The sequence below is a fragment of the Tenrec ecaudatus genome, chromosome 1, assembly GCF_050624435.1.
Source record: "Tenrec ecaudatus isolate mTenEca1 chromosome 1, mTenEca1.hap1, whole genome shotgun sequence".
NCBI lineage: Eukaryota > Metazoa > Chordata > Mammalia > Afrosoricida > Tenrecidae > Tenrec > Tenrec ecaudatus.
The window spans coordinates 308254719-308279466 of NC_134530.1; the positions used below are offsets into that span (position 1 = coordinate 308254719).

General features: G+C 39.5%; 2 protein-coding genes across 2 annotated transcripts; both read right to left on the reverse strand.

Moving 5' to 3' along the window:
* Nucleotides 1-4459: 4459 nt before the first annotated feature.
* On the reverse strand, nucleotides 4460-5419 carry LOC142441449 (olfactory receptor 12D2-like). Its single transcript, XM_075543431.1, has one exon. The coding sequence runs from the start codon at nucleotides 5417-5419 to the stop codon at nucleotides 4460-4462; it is 960 nt and encodes a 319-aa protein (XP_075399546.1).
* Nucleotides 5420-20789: 15370 nt separating this feature from the next.
* LOC142437573 (olfactory receptor 12D1-like) lies at nucleotides 20790-21707 on the reverse strand. Its single transcript, XM_075540682.1, has one exon. It carries the CDS (start codon nucleotides 21705-21707, stop codon nucleotides 20790-20792), a length of 918 nt encoding a protein of 305 aa, XP_075396797.1.
* Nucleotides 21708-24748: the final 3041 nt, after the last annotated feature.

Here is a 24748-nt window from a genome sequence, read left to right on the forward strand (position 1 = left end):
CCCCTCTTCATTTGCGGAAACAAAAAGAAGTTGCAGTGAGGTCAGGTGAGTTGGGCACATGGCGCAAATGGGAATTCTGGGTTTTTTGCCCAAAACTGACACACTGATATGGGTGCGTGAGCAGGTGAGTTGATGTGTAGCAATACCAGTCTCCAGTCTGCCACAAATCAGGCATTTTATGTCTCACAGTGTTACAGATTTTTTTTTTCAGATTCTTTAAATAAAGAGCTTGATTAATAGTTTGACCTGGTGCAATATATTCCAAATGCACTATCCTCCTCACAACAAAAAAACAAATGAGCAGCATCTTGAACTTTGTACTTGATGAGCTTTTTTGGACGAAGTGACCATCGTGTCTTCCACTGGCTTGATTGATGGATGGAAGCTTTTGGGGTCCTAAGAATCTCACCATGTCTTGTCATCAGTGATGACCTTGGGAAAAAAATGTCTGGGTTGCTTCAGAGCTGCTTTTTCAAAGCATGGAATGTTTCCACTAAATGTTCTTTTCCCTGGTCACTTAGAAGGTGAGGTCCAAATTTCGAAGTAGCACTTTTCATTTCCAAATCTTCCAAAAATTAGTTGAACCAAGCTCTCAGATTGTCCAGATAACTTTGCCTTCTATTCAATAGTCCATCATCTATCTTCTAGAACAAGTGTATGCACTGTAGATATTTTTGGCTATTCGGGAAGTTGATGGATGTACAGAATGAGTTTCCCTAGTGACTTTTCACTTGTTTTTAAAATGAGACAACCACTGTACACATGAGTTTTTCCCACAGTGCTGTCCTTGTAAGCTGTGTTCCACATCACAACAGTTTCTGGGGAATTTTTCCAGAGCAGGAAACAAAATTTCACAGCCACACGCTATTCTCTTAAATCGCTTATTACAAAAAATGAGGTTTGAGTGAAACTGCTTTTAGAAAAAAATCACTGTGACTAGAGAAACATTTCCAGGCAATGCCACTGGTGCACTAACTCACAGTGAGTTGTTGGATGCTCGCCTAGCTAGAAAAAGCTTGGGGCCCAGGCCGTTCCGGGAAGGGGCAGTCTCCCTCTCAGGAACTTGCTTGGTTGTGCCCTTGATGAACTTTTTGTCCTAGGGCTGCATGTCTGGGAGTCCTACTCAGACCAATTGATGAGAAGGCCCCAAATTGTTCTTGTAAACTTTTCTAATCTGCCCCCATGTTCATGTCCTGATCATGGTCTCTTTCCTGCTCTAGTATCTCACCTGCTCTAGTATCTCACCTGGTGAGTCGATCAGATGTCATCATGATTTTGTGATGATTCCCTTTTTGCTCCATGTTCCATTTGAGTAGCTGAGAGGGGTATGGACCCTGTGTACCCCACTCTGGCCTCATGCTGAGTCTCCCTCATCCAAATGAATTGCTTTCATCTTTGTCTTGCCTTTTTCACATCCAAGCAAGTCCAGGAGGTAAAGGTTGAGCTGAGATAAGTGAAACTGTTTGAGGAGCCCAATTAGAAGAGGCAGGCTAAGCACCAGAGTGATTCTCACTTCCTTGATACTCATGAATCTCCTGGAGATATATTTGGAGCTGAGATACGTGAAACTGCTTGAAGCACCATTAAACTGATGTGAAAGCAATTCCTTGTGGAAAAGTTGTGTTGAAATATCTTACCTTTCCTGATAAAGTGTTTTAACAGAAGTCAAGTATCCTTACCTGGCCATGTTGTGGGTAGAGAAAAATGTGGAGCTCAGGAAGTAAAAATGGCTAAAGACACAATGAAGGTAGGTAAGTGCAGCTCTGGGAGTATGTTAGTGTGAGAACTTTAGAGAAACAAATCCACTATTTGAAATCAGAGTTCTTTTAAATGTATTACATATTAATCTTATAATGTAGTGTAACATTTTAAGAATTTGATACCACTGTAATTGAAGAAGTCACAAAATAAGTGAAATGCTTCATGTAATTAATTTACTTAATTAATGTCTACTTTTTGTGTATTTATAATCCACAAGGTTTTAGAAACATCATTTGGACAGTTTCCGTATTAAATAATGATGAATTTCCATCCATCAAACAGTAAGAGAACACTAAGGGTGGTCATGTTTCTTCCTTCGTGAATAGTGTTATTGAAAGTTTTGCCCTATTACCCTCATTATTTGTGCAAACACTGTCTATTCACCTAAGATTTTAATCTGTACAAGTCAACAATTTATGTATTTCAGTCTAAAGCCAGTCTGTACATATATAATTTTCCTTATTAGCAGAGTTATAAACTCTATACCATTGACTAATTTAATGACCCTATCAGTAGAATTATCTTATGGCCCAGGAGAGTGAGTTATAATGTCCTCTAATATAAAATGATAATGATATCTCTAAAGTGAACCATATATATATATATATATATGCCACAGGTCTATGAATGGATTTGTGGCTGACACTTAATTCTAGCCCCAGTATAAGAATAATTTGTTCTTATGACATGGTCCTGCTTCAAGCTCACCTGCATGCAGGATCACTCAAGATCACCTCATTATGGTCAACTCTACTTTGAGAAAGCCTATAATATATTTTGGGTGTCTTCTGACCTGAGAGACTCCTTTTTCTCACGGTGCCTGGCAATATTCTGCCCTTATTCATTAGGCCTTCAGTATCTGGCAATGTTTTGATGCTATGTAGAAAGCTTTCAGATGCTAATTCCTTGGAAGCGGACAGCCTATTCCTTCTTCATAGTCTGCTCATAATCTGGAAGCTATGCAGAAATCTGTGTATTTTGCTGACCCTGATGGCATTTGAAACTCCAGTAACATAGCTTCCAGCATCAAAGGAAAACACCTGCCAGTACGGTATGAACAACTGAAAAACAAGTGGTGAATTGATTTGGAATTTTAAAAAAAGAAAGAAACTTGATAAATGGATAAAGTTTCTGTTCCACCAAACTAGGAAACAACAGTAAAATAAAAATTCATCTGAGGTAAAAAAAACACACCCTAAAACACAGTTCTAGACAATAAAGAAATTGAACTTATGAAAGAGAAAATAAAGGCTTTGAGAAGTTAATGAAGAAGTTCCCACCATATCAGACAGGAAGGAGACCCAGAAGAAAATATAGGTAAGATGGAGGAAACACTGTTTAAAGAAATGCCTGCTGAGAATATTCCAGCGAGAACAAACAATAGAGCATTTAAGAAGAAGAGTCAGCAGTCACTACCTGGGTTTGAAGTTCATCTCTGCCAATTTCCATATTAAATTTTTGGGTAAATTACTCAAAATTTGAAAATGATGATGTGTTGCTTTCATAAGTAAATGAGTTAATATGTGTTAAATCCTTGGGTACAACAATACATACTTGTCAATAGTCAGCGAGACACGGCCTGTCTAGTATTAGGTGTCTCCCATGAACTTGGTGTCAGATTATTACATAATGACCCTGTGTGACCACTCTTCCACACTCCACCTTCTCAACTCTCCTTTTCCTCTCCTTTCTTGCAAAAATGAATGTAGGGATTTTGAATAGTGCGTCCACCAATTGAAATGAGTGTTTTATGGAGTTTTCTGTCTCTCCCCACAGAGACAAATGATGTCTTCCCACTGTCTCTTTAAGGAGTGTCGGCACTTTCAGATATGTAGAGAATGTACCTCTTGGTAATTAACTCAAGAAATACCACAGGAAAAAGGACTTCATTGTTTTCCCACAATCTTTTTTTTTTTTTGGCTTTAAGCAAAGAAAACAGGCAAAACAAAACTAAGTTTGGGTGAATTTTTCATATTTCACCTGTATTGCATCATTTTATATTCTGCATTAAAAGGCTAATAATAGAAGATCATGATAATATATGACAAATCATGAAAGAAAATCCAAATACTGTGAATACTTTTCCCCACATGACTCTGGTTTTAACTATATTTCACAGGATTCTATGAGTTTGGCCAGTTGTATTTTAGAAGAGTTTTACATATAAACGTGCAGAATTTTTAGATGAGCCAATGGTTACTTTACATCTGATAATTAGTGGTTATAATGAATTTGTTCTAACTCTTCTGTCTCCCTGACTGTTGATTAAGAAATTATGACATATATCTTTAAGTATTCACCTTAATGCATATGTGAGCTCAGATTTACTCTTGTAATAAATTAACTGTGAAGAACTTTAAAATACAAAGAGAATAAATGTGTTGTTTAAATTAAATATATTATTGTTAAATGGATCATAAAGACAAATGAGCCTAAATATTAATCATATATGTCAAACATGGGTACTGTAGGTGTGTCTTGATATCTGATTTCAAATAACACAGTACTTATGTAACACATCAGCTACATTAACCGGTATTTCAAACAACAATTCACCAAGAGAATTCTATGGTCAATAACCAATTTATTCATCTATCTTTCAGTCACATTTCTTTTATATTTTCTCTTAAATATATACATTCTAAACAATTTGAGATGCAGTATAAATTCCAATCTCAGTCATCTCATTGCCACTTGTTTATGCTGCAGACGCATTCTCTGGATTTCTCCAGCGATAGTTCCTTCTGACTGCCCTGATCAAGGCCCTCTTCACATCCTTGTTCCTCAAAGTGTAGATCAGTGGGTTTAGCACAGGGGTGACCACGGTGTACATGATGGCAATGACCCGTTCCTGCTCCATTGAGCTGCCTGAGGAAGGACGGGCATACGTGACCAGAACAGGAACATATAAAAGAGTAACTACCATGAAGTGGGAAGCGCAGGTGGACAATGCTTTGTGAAGCGCGCTGCAAGAGCGGGTCTTGAAGAGGAGAGAGGTGATGATGCAGGAATAGGAGAGAAGTGTGAGGAAGAAGGGACACATTGCAATGGTCCCCGTGACAGTGTTGAGCAGCCACTGGTTGAGCTCAGTGTTCCCACAGGCCAACTCTATCAATGGCTTAATATCACAAAAGAAGTGATGGATGTGGTTAGAACCACAGAAGTTCAAGTTAGAGGTCACGATGGAGTGCATCAGGGCATGGAAAAATCCAATAACCCAAACAGTGCCAGCCATCTGGGCACAGCGCTGATGCTTCATGATGAGAGTGTAACGAAGTGGCTTGCAGATGGCCACAAAACGGTCAAAGGCCATCACGGCCAACAGCATGGCCTCTGTGCTGCCCAGGAAGTGAAAGAAATGAAGCTGGCTGATGCATCCCACAAAGGAGATGGCTTTGTTTGGAGAGAGGAAATTCTCCAGCATCTTTGGCAGTGTCACGGTCGAGTAGCAGATATCTAGACATGATAGGTTTCCCAGGAAGAAATACATAGGTGAATGGAGTTTTGGATCACAGATGACAATCATCAGGATAGCTCCATTCCCAGCCACAATGATCAAATAGATGATGAGGAAAACCACGAAGAGAAAGGGCCACAGTTCTTGAATATCTGTCACTCCCAGGAGGAGAAATTCAGTGACTGAGGAATAGTTTTGCATCACTAAAAAGGAAAGATAAGATAATGCATGGAATCCTGTGTGTAACAATAAGCAGAATCTCTAGCAGCCCAGAATTTTCTCACAGAGAAATAAAATATTTTGATGCCAAATCTGATTGTTTTTCCACCCCACATTTGTCAGGTTTTTGGCCTTTGGTGGGTTTTGTGTTGCTTTGATTTTGGTAGCCATGTCACTGGTATTTGCAATATTAGTGTGCTTACCCATCTTGAACATGTTTCAGCTGAGATTCCGGGCTAAGGTAACATGATGAAGGAGACGAAGTTGTCTACCTCTGGAGGATTAATGGACTGAAAACTTTTTTAATAGCTGCAGTCCATTGTTGGACATAATTCAGATTAGGCCCTCCACAATGGGCTCAATTTTAACAAGTGTGAGGACGGCACAGGTGTAGCACTATTTGTTCTGTTGTACAATGGATGTTTATGAGTCACTACTGACTGGACAGCAGCCAGCAATGTCAACACAGTTGTGTAGAGGGTTTCTAATTGGGGCATTGGGTTGTGCCGCACCAATGACAGAGAGATGGGATGTTTCAGCGGCTCAGTTACTCTATAGAGCAAAGGTCTATGACCGGCTTCTGTAAAGACAAAATAATAATAATGAAAATAATAAACCTAAATATGTGAAATCTATGGTGATGAGTCAATTTTGACTTATAATGACCCTGTAGGAATAGAGTAGAGATATTCTTTAAGGTACTGAGTTTCCAAAATTGGAAATCTTGAAGAGATCAAACAGTCCAGTTTTCTCTTGCAAAATGGCTGTTGGGTTTGAGTCACCAGCTTGTGTTAAGCTGGTGTTATAATCAATTAATATGGTCCTTCTAGCCATAATTTCTAATGTGATATCACAGTGCAAGTTCAAGCAGTCACTTGCATTTCAAATATATTTCAAATATATTTCAAATAATAATCAATCTATAAACTACCACGTCCACAAAGCAAGAAATAATGAAGCTTACCAGCAGCAAGCAGGTACTGTATGACATACGAATCCTAATCATAGTGGAGTGCTGACTACTAATGCTGTGGCCTTTTATATGTTTGCTGTATAAGGTTATATCTTGACTACTAGGTCGGCCATCTGTATTGGGTGTAGTTGGGAATAGTCTGTCTGACTTAGGTAGAGCCCTTTTTATGGTGTTCCACTGGATCAGCCATCTGTCCTAGAGTGTAGACGATGTTTTCTCTTACCCTTACATTTCAACCTTATTATTTTTATATTTATTGACATTTTATATTTTTATGCTCTATACATAGCCACAATTCTTTATCTGGTATATAATAATTCTGGAATTCATATGCCTCTAAATATCATTCCATTTTGGTGGATATTATTTACTTAGGAGCAGGAATGGGATGGGATTAAGACCTGACCTTAGCAGAGGGTGTGAATTGGACTGGACTCTTTGGTGCCATCTTTAAGATCTTACCTTAGCACTGGGCAGGGACCAGGCCACACTGTGTTCCTTGGTTATACAATGGTGTTGACCTACATTCCATATTATCATCACCTCACTTGAACACCGAACCTCCACTTCCTGACTGTGATTTGCTGGAAGGGAAAGGTCCTGCTGTGACATTTGGACATTCTTGACTTCTGGCTCTGGACTCTGTAGCTGGCTCACCCTGGCCTAACATTCAGCAGGGCCTCTGTGCTGCCCAGAGTTTGCACAGAACAGCACCGGCCACCATGTGAGACATTTCCTCACACTTTCTTTGTGTTTCTGTGGCATGGTGCAGTAACTTGAAAAACCCAGGTACATCAGGGAATATGGGGAAGCGATAAGTTGAGGGAAAATGGAATTGAATTGCATCTTGAGAGGGTTGGACATTTGGGACTCATTAATCTCCATCTCCTTGGGACTAGTCGAGCATTAATTTTTCTAAAAGAAATGATTACCCCAGCAGGCTAGTGTTTAACCCATGATTCTAGCAGGGAAAGTATATCCTATAGATCCTCATTTTACTCTCTAACACCTGGAGGCTTTGTCAGTTGAAATCAATTTGATGGCAACTGGATTTGCTTTATAGTTGTTTTATAGGATGCCAGCTCTGGTGCTTTATTGAATGTGGTTTATTGAGCTGGAAGATATTAAGGGTACAAGTTTGTTACTTGTCTGACTCAATAACTTTTTTCCTCTGATTTACCAGTAGTATTTTTTCCTTTGATTTATCATTAGTAGTTTACATTCTGTGATCTACTGCACATTGTCAACTCCCCAATTGCTCTACGAGTGATAATAACTTTCTTTTTATCATTCCGAATCACCTCAATTAGTTCCTTCACCATCCTGCTACCTTTTGACATCTGATGAAGCCACCTGGGAGATTTTTACCTTACTGAAATTAAACTGGGAAGAATTCAATAAATTCTTTATAGTCCACACATCTTTTTTATATAGAAAAGGTCTTTAATTAAAAGCAATAGCTTACCATTCATTAAGAATATAGATTGGATTAGTGTGTCCTTCTTTCTGATCCCTCTGAATCCATATCTAGAGGGCCATGATGAAACTTTAATGAGAGAGGTCACAAAATTCAAATAGTGTCAGTCTGAATTTTATTTCCTCACACTTTCTTTGTGTTTCTGTGGTAGCTTTAAATGAATATATCTGCTGTTAAGCTTAGTTTATTCTTAACGTGGAATTCTCAGATAACCGTTCTGCTGAATCCTTGAGTCAGTAAGCTCTTCCTCTGCTTGACTCACCTCAAGATATCCTCCCTAAGTTCACCCTAAACTTACCACTCCTCAAAGTATCTTTGGCTCCCTTTCAAATTCGATATATTGGTGATCTGTTAGCTTAAGTTGTAATTTTATTTTGCCTCAAAATATCACTATTGATATTTTCAAATTATGCTCTTTCAACAGAAATCCCCATGTTCACCTCTAATTCCATTAATTTTATACCAATAGTCAAGAATTGAGCTACTAACCTCAAGGTCAACAGTACACGAACACCAGCAGCTCCGAGGGAAAGTGATGAAGCCCTCTCCTCCCTTAAAGGATTAGAATTTCCAAAATTCCCAGGAACAGTTCTGCTCTGTCCTATCGGGTTGTGATGTGTCAGAATCCACTCAATAGCAGTGAGATTTATTTTGTTCTTTTGAATCTTGTGTCTTTTATTTCCATAGTAGCAGATGTGTAATGGAAAAAATGAAGCAAACATATAAGGATACTTTGTAGAGAAAAGGAACACTCAGAGATGTGTAAGAACTATAATAGAAATGTAGGTTGGAACATATGTATAAATGTGCTTGACATAGTGGATGTATGTATGGGTTGTGATAAGAGTTGGAAGAGCCCCCAAAAAAGATTTTATAAAGAAAAATAAATGCAGATTGGGTAGCTTTCTATGCCAGAGAAAACATTTAAAGTCTGAGAAACCATTCAATTAAGTTAGGGGTGAATAAGAGCTTAAGCAAAAAGCATTACGGAATTTCTCTAAGAAGCCTGGGGGGTTGAGTTTTCTAATATCTGGAAATTATTTAATTTTCACAATGTTTTTATGAAGCACTCAATCGAACTTTTTTAAACAACCTATTTTAAAGAATGATCTTTTAAAAATACAGATGACATGTAATTGGATTCATGTCTGACAGCTGCTCTGTGGCAATGTGCCTTGCATAGATAAGGAGATGGGATCTCCTCCCTGTGTAACCATAGGAAGTCAGCTGTTGGCTGACAGCCATATGCTCAGCCACAGATTAGTTATATATGCCACAATATTGTATGAAATTATTTGTAGAAATATTCCTATACTACTCAGGTAATACATATATGAATAATCTATTTTTGAGTCTCTAACCCATAAAAGCAGCGTTGCGTTAAAAAAAACCTGAAAACAAACAAAACACTCTTCCTGTCTTTAAAAAGGTAATTTGGGAATCAGGCCCATCTGTTCTGAACTATATGCTCTGCTGCAAATTTACCTTTAGAGATTATGGACTTAACTTTGAAGGATGTCTAGTCACACACATTGCAGTCACACTAATGGAAACAAAAATATGGGAAACAGAGTGGTTTCCAATCTCCATATGTTTCATGACATAGGATATGTTTTAAGTCCTGCACATTTAGTTTTAATTATAACAATAACAGAACACTCACGAACAGAAAAGATGAACCACTTGGCAGCCTGATTTCATTCCCTTACCTGATAAGAGTTTTCAGATTCATAAGTAAGAAAACTCACTTTCCAGATGGGCCTTCAAGGGATTAGAAAGAGAAAACTATTTGAAGTGATAGTTCATGTTAAGAGTGCAGCATCTGGTCTTTGTTTTCCAAATCCAATTTCTTCTTCTTTGAAATTCTGCCTGCCTTCTTAAGAGATCTCTAGGTATGAAAGTCCTGAGAGAGAGTGTCCCCTCAGTATTGAGAATTATTATAATAATCAGAATACATTGCCACCTGTGTACTTGAAGGCGTGACCTGGGGGAATTTCTATCTTGATTTTCATCCTGAAAAAGAAAGAAAGAAATATATACATAGTTAGTTGGTTGGTTACTTTTTCTCTTAGTTAGAATCATATTACTGTAGTTCAGAATCATGGACAACAATACAAATCTTGATTGCCTAGTATGTTTCATTAATCAAATTTCCATCTATTTCCTATCACAGAGCTGTGGATTCACTTTCTCACACCTGAACTTCCTTGGAAGGTATTCACATATATAAAATGGAGATAAAAATCAGTCATGATAGTTAATGTCTGGAGCCAGTACCATCCCTTGACTAGGAAAAAAGACACGCATCTTTATGTTCTATTCACATTATTCTGCCTTTATGGAAATCAAAGAAAAAAATTCAGAGAAATAGTATTACTTGTTATCTCTCCTAATTCCTAATTCTTTTAAAATACCTTTATTGACATATAATTCACAAGTCATTACAATTCAATAGTTGAGTAGCATTTTTAAAAATTATACTACAATCAATTTTAGAGCATTTTCTTTTTCCTTGTATGCACTGTCATTAGCTTGCCATTTTTCCAACCACCCCCCACTGTCCCCTAAGAAACTATGAATCCAATTACTGTCTGCATAGATTTATCTATCTTAGATTTCATATACAGAAAAAGATACACACCTTAAAAAACACCTCTGCCGAACCCAACAATAATAACAAAACAAATAGAAATATTTCAATAAATAATAAAGCATAAATATTAAAAACTAGAAGAAATTTAAAATGGGTCTAAAGAGAGAGATTAAAATGCTAACTTTAACCTACCTACATCTGCAATAATCCACTTCCCAATGCATCCTGCCTGATAACAAGGCTATGCACATTCCTGGTCAATGACTAGAAGGGTTTCACTGGAGGCTTAATCCGTGTGGGGACCCTGCACATGGATTTTAGGCTTTCATTGTAACCCATAACCCTCTGCAAAGCATGGACTCATAATTTAAACTCTAATATTGTTCCCTCCACCAGTCTTTGATTTTATTATTTTCAATCTTTGATCACACAGGCTAGTGTGCTTCCTCAGTATGGATTTAGTTGACACCTTACTTAGAAAGCTGTTCATGATGACACAAACCTTTAGGACGTCGTGTACTATTCTTTCCCATAGCCGGGCACCATCTGATTTCTTCACCACACCTTGCTAAAGCACCCGTATCTTTATTGAACTCTTCATGAGAGCAAGTATCATAAGAATGAATTGTTCTTAGATTAGGTTTACCATTATATGTAAGTTCATAATCCATTCATATACTTATGGTTTACATATGTCCCTGGCTCACTTTAGTAACATCATTGTTATTTTACTGGAGAACATGATAAAGCATCCTCATTGGGGCATATGGTAATTCTGTGGATAGTTTCATTAATTTAGCCAATGCAAAGTCTGAATTTAAAACCCTGTTGAATAAGTAAAGTATTTATCTATAGGACAGCTTTTTAGACCAAATTACATGGATTGTTCACTTGTTCAGATAGAAAACGCAAGTGATTGCGCACTCTCTACACAAACAATGAGGCTTGGAGGTAGGGAAATAAACTTAATAGTGCTCATTTGCAAAGGCAGAATGATGCCTGATGGACTGAGACATGTCATTAAAAGGCAAAGAGAGTAAGAAATTAGAAAATATACTGTCATCTTGAGGTGTCGTGTATTGGGCACCCTCAAAACAAGAGACTTGGAATGAAGTCAAATGACTTCCAAATCTATAATTTTGGAATAGTAGACATCTGCTTCTTTTAACACTAGCGTGCTTTGGCCTTAAATTCAGGGATGTATTTAAATTCCTTTATTCTGTTACAGATGAGTTGAAGATAAAGTGCAGCTCATTTAGTGAGATTTCCAATTAAGATCCTTATTGGGTAACCTATGAAGGATGTTGTGCACCTTAAAAGATAAAGTCCAAACTCCCAGTTGTCTATAGTACATGACCTATGTCACTAAAGGCTGGTGTGATAGGTAGGTTTATTGTGCCAAACTGGTCAATGAACACATGTGGGATTAATAAGGTTGCAGTTTAATTGAAGGGCAAAGAGATAAATGACTTGGTGGGCCTTGCCTTTCTCTCTCTTGCCCTGTGATGTCGGACTAGTGTGTGGTTGCTTTATCTAGTTCTCTGCCTCAACTTGCAAGCTACACTGTCTGTGGGACACCCAACTTGTAGACCGTGTCACTATAGTTTGAGGGTCCTTTGAGACCTGCTTTGCCAAACTGCTAGTGTGTATATCACTTGAGCTGGGGACTATTGGACGCTGTCATCTGGCTGACTGTTGGTCACCCACCCTGCTTTTGCTGCCTGTGGCTGGACTTCCTGTATTGTTCTACAGAAGACTCAGATGTCTGCTTCCTTGTTTTGCACCCAGGGACCCTCGTGAGTTGAAGGACTGCTAGCATATTTACTGCCTCGTGCAAGTGAGTTGAACTGAGCCGTCTGTACTGCTCTGTGGACTATTTTGCCGTTTGTTTCTTTGTGTTCTATCTATCTATCTATCTATCTATCTATCTATCTATCTATCTATCTATCTATCATCATAAGTGTCCTGTTTTTGTTTCTCTAGAGAACCCTGTCTTACACAGCTGGGTAGAAGCGAGGTCAAAAGTGTCCAATTAGGAACATAATGCCAGGTGTATTTGTCTCTCTGCGGGGTGGGGGTCTATATAAATAATGTTAATCAATTGCAGGTTGTCTCACCTTGTTTATCTGTCAACAGAAATGAAATCACCTTCTCTGATACAGTCATTGATCCCTCTACCCCACCCCACCCCAGCCCACACACACCTCTTGACTTGAATTTCCATTATCAAAGTTCACCAAGGACACTTGTAGGAGTATTTGATTTGGGGTGACCATATGCTCTCGTTGGTCTTCTCCCTCTCACAACTCCCTCGTTGAAGTGGAATTTAAGATGAACAAATAACTGGGTGATACGTGGTGACTGAGTATCAGGTAGGCACTTCACCTTATTGCTTGGAATATCAGATTCGAGTTCTCATAGTATACAAAGGGGTACCCCCCAAAACCCTGGGTTCCCCCCCCAAGCTTTGTATTTAATGTTTTTTAACAAGACAACCTTATCACCTTCAAAGTACTCTCCATTACACTTAATGCATTTGTCAAATCTATAATTGCATTCTTGGGAACATTTTTCAAACACATCTCTTTGGATGGTTGACAACACCATCCTCATTTTTTCCTTCACCTCTTCTTCATCATCAAATCACTGCCCTTTCACATCCCTCTTGATTCGTGGAAACAAACCAAAGTCACATGGAGGGAGACCAGGTGAGTAAGGTGCCTGTGGTAAGAGAGCCATGCTACTTTTTTGCCCAAACCCATTGCACTGAGATGCTTGGTGAGCAGGTACATTATTTTGGAGGCAAAACAACTCCCCCGAATGCTAAAAATCAGGACTTTTTGGTCACACACTGTTTAATAATCTTTTCAGAACCTCTAAATAGAAAGCTTGATTAACAGACTGACCTGGTGGAATGAACTCTAAATAACCACTCATACATTTCAGGTTTTTTTCCCATAGCACTGTCCGTGTAAGCTATGTTAAGCAGCACAACAGTTTCTGCTGTATTTTTCCCTAGCCAGAAACTAAATTTCACAGCCACTTGCTGTTTTCTTAAATTAAACATCACAAAAAATGAGGTTTGAGCAAAATTTCTTTCAAGACAATTTCACTATGACCAGAGAGAACCTTCCCAGGTGATGTCATCCCTGGGTGCACTAATTCTGAGCGAGGTTCTCGACTGGTAAGAAAAATGTGTTCAACGAAAGCTCTGCCCAGCTGAGCTATTTTCTGTTTTCCTTTTGGTTCTCTGGTGTGTGTGTCCTTTTGTGATTGACTAACATCTCTCAGCATAATGGTTTCCAGTTCCATCTACGCTTGAACGGTTTCTAGATTCTTCATATTGTGGACTCTGCTCCAGACAACAAGGGACAGCATATAATTGTTTGTGTTATTTCTCTCATGTTGGGCGATAGACTCAGCTGGGTCATATGGTATTTCTAATCCTGTATTCCCAGTAGTTTTAGGGAGCACCTTATCACTTTCTACAATGGTTGTACAAGTCCACAGCAGAGTATAAGTATTCTCTGTACCCTCTCCAGCATTTATTGTTTTCTGTTTTTTTTTTAATTTGGCTATTACTGTGGGTTTAAAGTGATATCATTGTTCTGATTTGCATCTCCCAGATGGTTAGTGAAATCAGAATTCTTTACTTTTGGTAATAATACCAAAAAATTCCTTTTACATTGGGGCACTCACATTTTTTCTGTTGGCACATGATAACATGGTCTCCAATCTGTAGCCTTTCATCTATATGTAGGAAAATGAACCTGATTTGTATAAGAGATATCTCTGTGTGATCAGCCATACATCCAAACTCTATTAAGGAATCAATGCAATTTCTCTGTTCATCTTTCTGTTCAGTTTTAATCCCTTTGACCTCACTGAATTTGATTATATATTCTTTATGTTAAAAATCCCTTGTCATTTTATCTGTTGTAAATATAAATAAATATCATTAATGCATGCTCATCCCTGTTAAGTATTTTCAGAATTCTTTTCCTATGTTAGCACTTTTAATTTTTAATAAGACCCTAAGAAGTACTAAAATTTCTGAGCCAAGGAAAGTCTGCCTGTGGGCAATAATTGAGAAAGGCTATACTAATTGAGGAACTAAATCTTGAATTGTAACCTGTTACTTCATTTTTTAAAAAACATCATTTTATTGGGGGCTGGTACAATTCTTATCGCCATCCATTCATTCATCCATCATGTCAAGCACATATATACATTTGCTGCCATAATCATTCTCAAAATATTTACCTTCTACTTGAGCCTTAATATCGGCTACTCATTTTCCCCCTCCCTCCCTCCTTTCCTTCCATCATGAACCCTTCATAATTCATAAATTATTATTTAGTCATATGTTACAATGTCTGACGTCTCCCACCATCCTCTTCTCTGCTGTCCATCCCCCAGGCAGGAGGCCATCAGTTCCCCCATCCACCCCACATTCCTTCTACCCTCCAGGCATCGCTACTCTCACCTCTGGTCCTGAAGACATCATCTGTCCTGGATTCCCTGTGTTTCCAGGTCCTATCTGTACCAATGTACATCCTCTGGTCTCGCCAAATTTGTAAGGTAGAATTGGGATCATGATAGTCAGGGGGGAGGAATCATTTCTCAACTAGAGGAAAGTTATATGTTTCATCGTTGCTACCCTGCACCCTGACTGGCTCATCTCCTCCCCACAACCTTTCAGTAATGGGTGTCCAGTTTTAACCAGTTACTCCTTTAATAAACTCCATAATCATGAATATTGTCTGCAAGCTCTGTGTGACTATTTCAGTAATTTATGAAACCCAACAGAATAGTGGAGATTACCATGGATGGGACAGCTAATGTCAGAGTTGGTGAAACAATTGGTGACAGCAGGTGTGTCTGACCTCCAGGTAATATCAGCCAGCCTTGGGATGATGCTGCTGGTGATTCTGTTTCATGAAGCTACAGGACGTGAGATGTCTTTGTCATGCCATTTTGCACAACTAACCGAATTACCAAGGCCAACATGCTTCAGAAAGTTTATGAAAATGGGATGAAAAGATAATGGGACTATATTCCAAAGGACAACATTGACTCTGCAGCTCTGGAAGATGGACATATCTGAACAGAGCACATGGGAGCAGATGAAGGGGCAGGAGGAGGGAGTGGAACACAGCCTGGCCCACCAGGCCGTGAGGATGATGTTCCTGATTAGAGCAGCCAGTCCACAGAGAGAACAACATGGCTGGCCCCACTATGAGAAATGATGCCATTCAGTGACTAAGGGCGATACAGGGGACAGCACCGGAGACACAGTGTGGGAATTGCACCTGACCAGATACCACCACACCGAGGCAAAGCACTGGGGGAGTGCAGCGGAACAGCAAGGGAATGGAGTGGCAAGGTCCCCAGGGAATGCTGAAAGTTGACTTTGGGGCCAGGGTGTGGTTCCCCAACCGACTGGACTGGAAAACGCTTTTAAGGGCCAGCAAATGATCCTTGAACTAACTACAAGCTTTTCTTTTGTGAAGTGTTTTGTTTTGTTCTTTGTCAGTGGTTTGTTTTTGTTGTTTTGTTGTATGGTTGTATACTGTTGCTTTGTTTTCCTCTGTCTTATTTTCGTGCATGTTAGTGTCTCCACAGGTCTGTCTGAATAGGGCAGGCTGGATGAACTATCTGGAGGAAAAACAATGGGACGGACAGTTCTGGAGGGACTTGGGGTGGGGTGGGTAGGGGGGGTAAGGAAGTGGTGTTAACAAACACAGGGATAAGGGAACAACATGGAACCCAAAATGGTAGAGAGGGGGGAGTGGCAGGCCAAGGTGGGGACGGAGTATGATAGTGGGGCAGGAGGAAAGTCAAGGGAGATGGAGGAAAGAGCTAGGAGTCAAAGGGCATTTATGGAGGTCTAGACAAAGACATGTACATGCAAACATATATATGAGGATGGGGAAATAGATCTATGTGTCTATATGTATAGGTTAAGTATTAAGGTGGCGGAGGGACCTTGGGCCTCTATTCAAACGCTCCCTCAATGCATGAATACTTTCTTTTATTAAATTGGAACTCTGTGATGCTCACTCTCCCGACACAACTGCTGAAGCCAAAGTGGGTGAACAAGTAAGTGTGGTGAAGAAAGCTGATGGTGCCCGGCTATCAAAAGAGATAGTGAGTGGAGTCTTAAAGGCTTGAAGATAAACAAGCAGCCATCTAGCTCAGAAGCAACAAAGTCAACATGGAAGAACACACCAGCCTGTGTGATCCAGTGGTCCCGAAGGGATCAGTTATCAGGCATCAAAAACAAAAAATCATAACATTGGCTGCACACCTCCATGATAGGATAGCTGAAGACAAATGGGTGCATAAGCAAATGTGGTGAAGAAAGCTGATGGTGCCCGGCTATCAAAAGACATAGTGTCTGGGGTCTTAAAGGCTTGAATGTGAACAAGCGGCCATCTAGCTCAGAAACAAAAAAGCCCACATGGAATATGCACACCAGCCAGTGCAATCATGAGGTGTCAAAGGGACCAGGTATAAGGCATCATGCAAAAAAATAGATATATGTATGAATATATCCCATATTGAATGAAGGGGGAAGTGCAGAGTGGAGACCCAAGGCCCAAGTGTCGGCCACTGGAGATACCCTCCAAGAGGGGTTTAGGAGAGGAGATGGGTCAGTCAGGTTGCGAGGTAGTACCAATGAAGAACACAGCTTTCCCCCAGATCCTGGATGCTTCCTCCCCCCAACTACCATGACCCGAATTCTACCTTGCAGGGCTGGATAGGGCAGAGGTTGTACACTGGTACATTTGGAGGCTGGAGGCACAGGGAATCCAGGGTGGATGATACCTTCAGGACCAAGGGTGTGAGGGGTGATGCTGGGAGAGTGGAGGGTGAGTGGGTTGGAAAGGAGGAACTGATTACAAGGATCCACATGTGACCTCCTCCCTGGGAGATGGACGGCAGAGAAGAGGGGGAAGGGAGACTCCAGATAGGGCAAGATATGACAAAATAACAATGTATAAATTACCAAGGGCACATGAGGGAGGGGGAAGCAGGGAGGGAGGGGAAAAAATAGAGGACCTGATGCAAAGGGCTTAAGTGGAGAGCAAATGCTTTGAGAATGATTCGGGCAGGGAATGTGCAGATGTGTTTTATACAATTGATGTATGTATATGTATGGATTCTGATAAGAGTTGTATGAGCCCCTAATAAAATGTTTTAAAAAAAGATAATGGAACTATTACACAAACTTTTGGAAGTCCTGTTCTTTGTCTAAGTGAAAATTGGGAAAATGTATTATAAGTGAGGGTAACGCAGAAAGCACTGTTACAACATCCTACAAAGTTTTCTTAAACTAAAATATCAAAATGTGAATCTATTGCTTCTTGACATCTAAGTCTATTTTTTTCAGAAGACAGTATTCCCATCTTTCTAACTCTCCTTGATGAATACGGCTCTGAGTCTTAGAAAGACTCAAATCATGTTTCTTTTCAGTGTTATTATTTGATTTTGGGTAATTAAAGAAATAAGCGGAATAATGAGATCCATGCTATAGGCCATATGGACCGATGTTTAGCAATGAAATTCTCATAGGAGCCCTTGTTGCCCTCAAAGAATGAGCAGATGCATTGATCACAGCAAAACTCCTAAGCACACTTTTCCTGTTGTTTTTTAATCTCTCACCAATGCAATTTTCAGTTTTCTGAAAACTTCTTCATGATAAGCCCCTGTGACCATCTTGTGTCTTTTGAGAAAATCTGTCAAATGTAGATGACCAATCCCTTGAAGCATTGTGCTAGATCCAGTTAACCAGGGAAACAAGTCCAAGGTATGCACATATGTGAAAGAGAGACCTTTATATCAAGATGTAATTATATATCAAATAAATACCATATATACCTGTGTATAAGCTGTCTTTTTCACACATTGTTAATGCAGTTTTTTGTGTTAAAATTAGGTTCCTCGGCTAATATTCAGGTAGGCTTATACTCAAGTATATATGGCATCCCATCTCAGTCCAACTCATGTCTACAAGCCCGATACTAGTCTGTAAATCCTTCTTCAGTCTCACACAACGACACACAATGATGCAAGATGCAGGAAGATCACAGGCCAGTGGTGCAAAGTCTTGTGGATCCAATGGCAGTGGACACATCTCCAGTACTCTGGCTGCCATCAGCGTGGCTTAAAATGGATTGTTAACAGGAAGGTGAAACAGAGAGAGAGAGAGAGAGAGAGAGAGAGAGAGAGAGAGAGAGAGAGAGAGAGAGAGAGAGAGGCCAGCCTCCAGTGAGCCATTTATTTCAGTAGCACTATAATCATGCTGTGATCTGATTGACAGGCTAAACTCTGTCCAGTTGCTCCCATGGGAGCCATGTTGACACACACAAAAAACCTGACTATCATAGGCACTTTGTTATACTTTGGAAGGATTTGTTATTATTGCCTCACTGAGCTTTATCAGGAATCACTTAATTTCTGTTCAAGCACTCACATAAAGTAGTTTTTATACATTTGTTTTCTTTAAAAGGAAGGCAGTTGTACTTTGGCTTATGATCACCTCTGATGTTCTTAAATATCCAAAATCCACAGAGTGAGGGACCCGTGGGTTTCCACTCTGCATTCCTATCCCTGCAGCACCTCCTCCTTTACCACCCATGCCTCTCCTCCTGGATACTTTTTCATACCCAGCTGTTGTGTCAGGTTTCATTCACAATTCAGGGCAGTGCCTCCCACATGTCCTCCACCCCTGTCACAGTACTGAGAACTAGTGGTTCTGCCGAGATTTGGGGTACTGCCTCTAGAAAGAGGAAGCTACTCATGATCAGGAAGCAGCTACAGCAAACAGTTTCTAGCAGCCAGGGCACCACCACCAGCCTCCTCCTCCTGGCACTGCACACCCATCTATCACCTGGGTCTTTCCATCTCGCAAATTGGCTTCACAATACACCCTCACCAGGATATGCCCAAGATACTAATCCAACCACTGGCCCAGTCCCTGCATGGCAAAATGTCACACCTGGCAAGATTGCTCTCCTGTGTCCATTAGATACAGCTTTTAGGGTTTGCCTGGTGGGCTTTCACAGGTTATAATATGTAGACTTTATAATAATTTAGGGAGTCCTGGTGGTGAAGTGGTTAGGCATTGGGTTGTGATCCCTTTCGTCAGCAATTTGAAACCACCAATAGTTCTGTGGGAGAAAGACAAGACTTTCTACTCACATAAAAATTACATTCTTGGAAACTAAGAGGGTTTTGCTATGAATCAGCATTGACTCACTGGCAGCAAGTTCGGTCTCGTTATAGTAATTCAGCTATGTTCAGGAAGTGCCTGCCTGTAGTATGGTGTTCACATAGCACCAAACTTGGTTACCATCCTGTGTCACAGAACTTATTGTGGACACTAAATGTTACATACTTGCAGAGAAATGTATGTGCAACACAGACACCAACACAATAACATGTCTACAAATACATCTATACATGCACATGTTCATACACATATCCTTTATACACATGTACATGGGTTTACCTACGTCACAGTACACACATTTTATTATTGTTATTGCAAAATTGTATATATTATAGAATTTACCCAAAAAAATCCCCTTTTTTTGTTTATTTTTTAGTGCCACCATTTACCATGGTCAAGTTCTACACACTTCACTCATCTTCAATATTGCCTTTACATGTGTTCACGTTTCTAAGCTCTTCCGTGATAGAAGTGCCAGACTTTTTGGGTGAACCACTTATTATTTAATTTCTTTAAACTAGTGATTAAAATTCATTTGTATTAATTGCTGAATTGCTTCCATGAACAAGAAACTGTACCTCTGAAGAAGTCTCCTTAATTCATGTGAGTTCACACACGCTTTAGCACAAAAGTAATCATGACCTTAGAACAACTTCAAAATATTTAAGCATAATAATTTTATTGCTACCATGAAAATGTGATAAACAAGAGAATCACACGGATAAATAAACATAAATATTATTTATTTGCTTCAGACATGTGTACAATGGGCATATTTGTATACCTGATTTCATACAAGGAGACGGTGGGATATATAACCAATCAATGATATAGAAGAATATTCCTCAAACAAATTCTGCATGAAAGTTCCATGGCTACTGTCCAACATGTTCAAATTTCTTTAATACCAACAATTCAACTGAACTTTATGATTTGTATTTCTTTCATTTTGTGCCCACTTTTACACATATGCTAAAGAATTTTAATCATGATAGAAGTTCAAAATTAAACTTTCTTATTGACTACTTATTTAGCCTTGAGGAATTCTCTCAATTCCTTCAGTCATTGTTTCTATCTGACTACCCTGATCAAGGCCATCTTCACGTCCTTGTTCCTCAAAGTGTAGATCAGTGGGTTTAGAACAGGGGTGACCACGGTGTACATGATGGCAATGACTCGTTCCTGCTCCATGGAACTGGCTGAGGAAGGTCGAGCATATGTAATTAGAGCAGGAACATATAAAAGAGTAACTACCATGAAGTGGGAAGCGCAGGTGGACAATGCTTTGTGAAGCGCACTGCAAGAACGGGACTTGAAGAGGAGAGAGGTGATGATGTAGGAATAGGAGAGAAGTATGAGGAAGAAGGGACATATGGCAAGGTTCCCCGTGACAGTATGGAGCAGCCACTGGTTGAGCTCAGTGTTCCCACAGGCCAACTCTAACAATGGCTTAACATCACAGAAGAAGTGATGGATGTGGTAAGAACCACAGAAGGTCAAGTTAGAGATCATTATGGAGTGCATCAGGGCATGGAAAAATCCAATAACCCAGACAGTGCCAGCCATCTGGGTACAGCGCTGATAATTCATGATGAGAGTGTAACGAAGTGGCTTGCAGATGGCCACAAAACGGTCAAAGGCCATCACGGCCAACAGCATGGCCTCTGTGCTGCCCATGAAATGAAAGAAATGAAGCTGGCTGATGCATCCCACAAAGGAGATGGCTTTGTTTCCAGAGAGGAGATTCTCCAGCATCTTTGGCAGTGTCACGGTGGAGTAGCAGATATCTAGACACGATAGGTTTCCCAGGAAGAAATACATAGGTGAATGGAGTTTGGGATCACAGATGACAATCATCAGGATAACTCCATTCCCAGCCACATTGATCAAATAGATGGCGAGGAAAACCACAAAGAGAAAGGGCCACAGTTCTTGAATATCTGTCACTCCCAGGAGGAGAAATTCTGTGACTGAGGTTTGGTTCAGCATCACAAAAAAGAAAAGACAAAATGATATATGGAACATTATTGCTAATGAGAATTTCATTGCAGACCCAAAAAATATTTTGAGGTTAATATATAGTTGATCCCAACCTCAGAGATTTTATGGAACACCATGCTTGCTAATGTACAAAGTCAGCAAGGAAGGATGAAGATTCTCAAGGAGATGGATTGACGCTGTAACTGCAACCATAGTCTCAAACATAAAATGAATTGTGAAGATGGAGCAGGACTGGGCTGTGCTTTGTCCTCAGGGTTTCTGTGAGTGGAAAATGGCTTGAGTCCCCTTAATAATAGCCACAATAGTAGCCTAATAGATTTTATAGAATCTGTTATTAAATTGTTAAATATCAAATCTTTTCTGTTAAATTTGATACTTAATCATTAAATATCTAAGTTTTGTCTATGACTTAATTTTCAAAAACTCAAAATTAGATGAGTTATTAGCATTTTCTTTACTTTCAGATATTGAGAGCATATTGTTGGGCTCTCATCTTGAGCGTCTGTGTACATCTACGTTTGGATACCATTTTCCTTTGTGTCTTCCTATATCAGCACTAGTGTGGCTCTATTTTAGAAGTAGTTAACCACAATCTTATTTCTAAACCTAGTAAGAAGCAGCTTGGAAGAATTTCAACTTTTACAAACTAGAGAGGGATAAATTACTTACAACCGTAAAATCTAGAAAGAAACAAACCCCAAATGCTCTTTAAAATAGCAGTTTCTGAGTTCCCTTTTATTAGAATGTAAATGAGTGTAGGTCCCTTTAGGAGATACACCCAAGGGACGTTTGTGCAGTCTCTGATGAGAGAAGAAAGGAAGTCATTGTAATCAGATATCAGCAGAGGTTTGTTTAAGGCTTCATCACTGTTGTAGCTGCTGTGTTCTAGCACGGGCCTTAATATTTTCACAAAATCCGATTCCCAAATTATGTCTTTAATAATAAATTATATAATCCTTCCATTTTCTGTTTAGTCTGGGGTCGTTTTAACTGACCAGTTTCTTAATCTCTGAGTAAGTAATGTTCTTCTTCCCTCCCCAAAGGCTCAGATGTTCTCCCATATAGCTCCCAATATTGACCTGTCCTGGAAGGAATCAGTGGCTTCAGGCCATATGAACTATCTTGTCATTCATTTCTTTACATCCTATACTTTTAAAAAATCAATTTATTGGGGGCTTGTACATCGCTTATCACAATTGATATATACATCCATTTTGTCAAGCACATTTGCACATTTGTTGCCATCATCAATGTCAAAACATCTGCTTTCCACTTGAGGCCCTGGCATCATCTCAGTTTTCCCCTCCCTCCCCATTCACCCCTTCCTCGTGAACCCTTGATAATTTACAGATTATTATTAGTTTGTCATAGTTTACACTGTCTAACATCTCCTTCAACCTGCTTTTCTGTTGGCCAACCTCCAGAGAGGAAGTTATGTGTAGATTCTTGTAATCGGTTCCCACTTCGTACCCTACCTTCCTCCACCCTCCTGGTATCGCAACTCTCACTACTGGTCTGGAAGCAATCGTCTGTCCTGTACTCCCTGTGCTTCCATTTCCTATCTGTACTAGTGTACATCCTCTGGTACAGCCCAATTTTTAAGGTAGAATTGGGATCATGAAAGTGGAGCGGGGGAAGCACGTAAGAACTAAAGGAAAGTTGTATGTTTCATCTTTGCTACACTTCACACTGACTGGCTCCTCTCCTCCCCACGGCCATTCTGTAAGGGGATGTTTAGTTGCCTACAAATGGGTTTTGGAACCTCAATCTGCACCCCCTTCATTCACAATGATATGATTTTTTTGTTCTTTGATGCCTGATACCTGATCCCTTCAACGCCTGGTGATCACACAGTCTGGTGTGCTTCTTCCATGTGGACTTTGTTGATTCTGTCTCCTATTTCATCTTCTTACCTGTTAGTGTTCTGATTCACAGGTATGAAAACTATTCAGTGTTAACTCCAAGGAATTGATAACAGAAAAATTCTTGGCAAGAGGATTTGCATGGCATACGTTTTTCATCTTCAAAATCATCCTTTTCCCGTTCTGAAATTCTGCCTGCCTTTTTATGAGCGTGCTCTCCAGGCAGACAAGTCCTGAGAGAGAGGCTCCTCTGGGTGCAGATAATTGTTGTAAGAATAAACAGGATGCTTTTTCATATATGTGATATGAGGAAGTTGTCTTATGGGATTTTCTATCTTGATGAATTGCATTAAAAATTATTCCTTCATCTGTTTCTTGCCATACCACATGAATTTCTTAATTTCAGAATCATGGGTAATAAATAACACAAGTCCCAATTACCAAAAGTTTCTTATCACATTTCCTAGGACAGGGCCATGACTTCACTTGCTCACCTTAGAGATCCATTGGAAAATGCTCTTGGGTATAAAGCTAAAGAAAATTGGCATGAGAATTAATTCACATCCCATTCATCAGACCAGGAAGATGATTGTGTTTAATATTCTGTTTGTTTATGACTGTGATTCTGGTGATACCAAAGAAAGAGGAATAAACAAAAACAGCCTTTCATTCCTTTGACATCTGATTCTTCACTTGTAAATACCATTTAATTACTTCCTTTACTCTTGGAGTCCAATAACTCACATTGCACTCTGTTGAGAGAAGACGTCTGGCATCTCCAATGACTGTCCTCACTTCTTGATGTATCTTTAGATGAGAAATCATGATTGATGTATCCATGGGGTATCTATGCATGATCAGCCATTAGTTTAAGTTTTGCAATAAGTTTTCCAAGTAATTTTTAATAATGATCTTTAAAAAATCATTTTATTGGGACTCATGCAACTCTTATCACAATCCATACATACATCAATTGAGTAAAGCACCCTTATATATTCATTGCCCTCATCATTCTCAAAATTTGCCTTCTTCTTGGGTTCCCGGAATCAGCTCATTTTCCTTTTTCCCTCCCATTTCCCCCCACCCTCATGAACCCTTAATACATTATAAATTATTATTTTATCTTATCTTACACTGCCCGGCATCTCCCTTCACCCACTTTCCTGT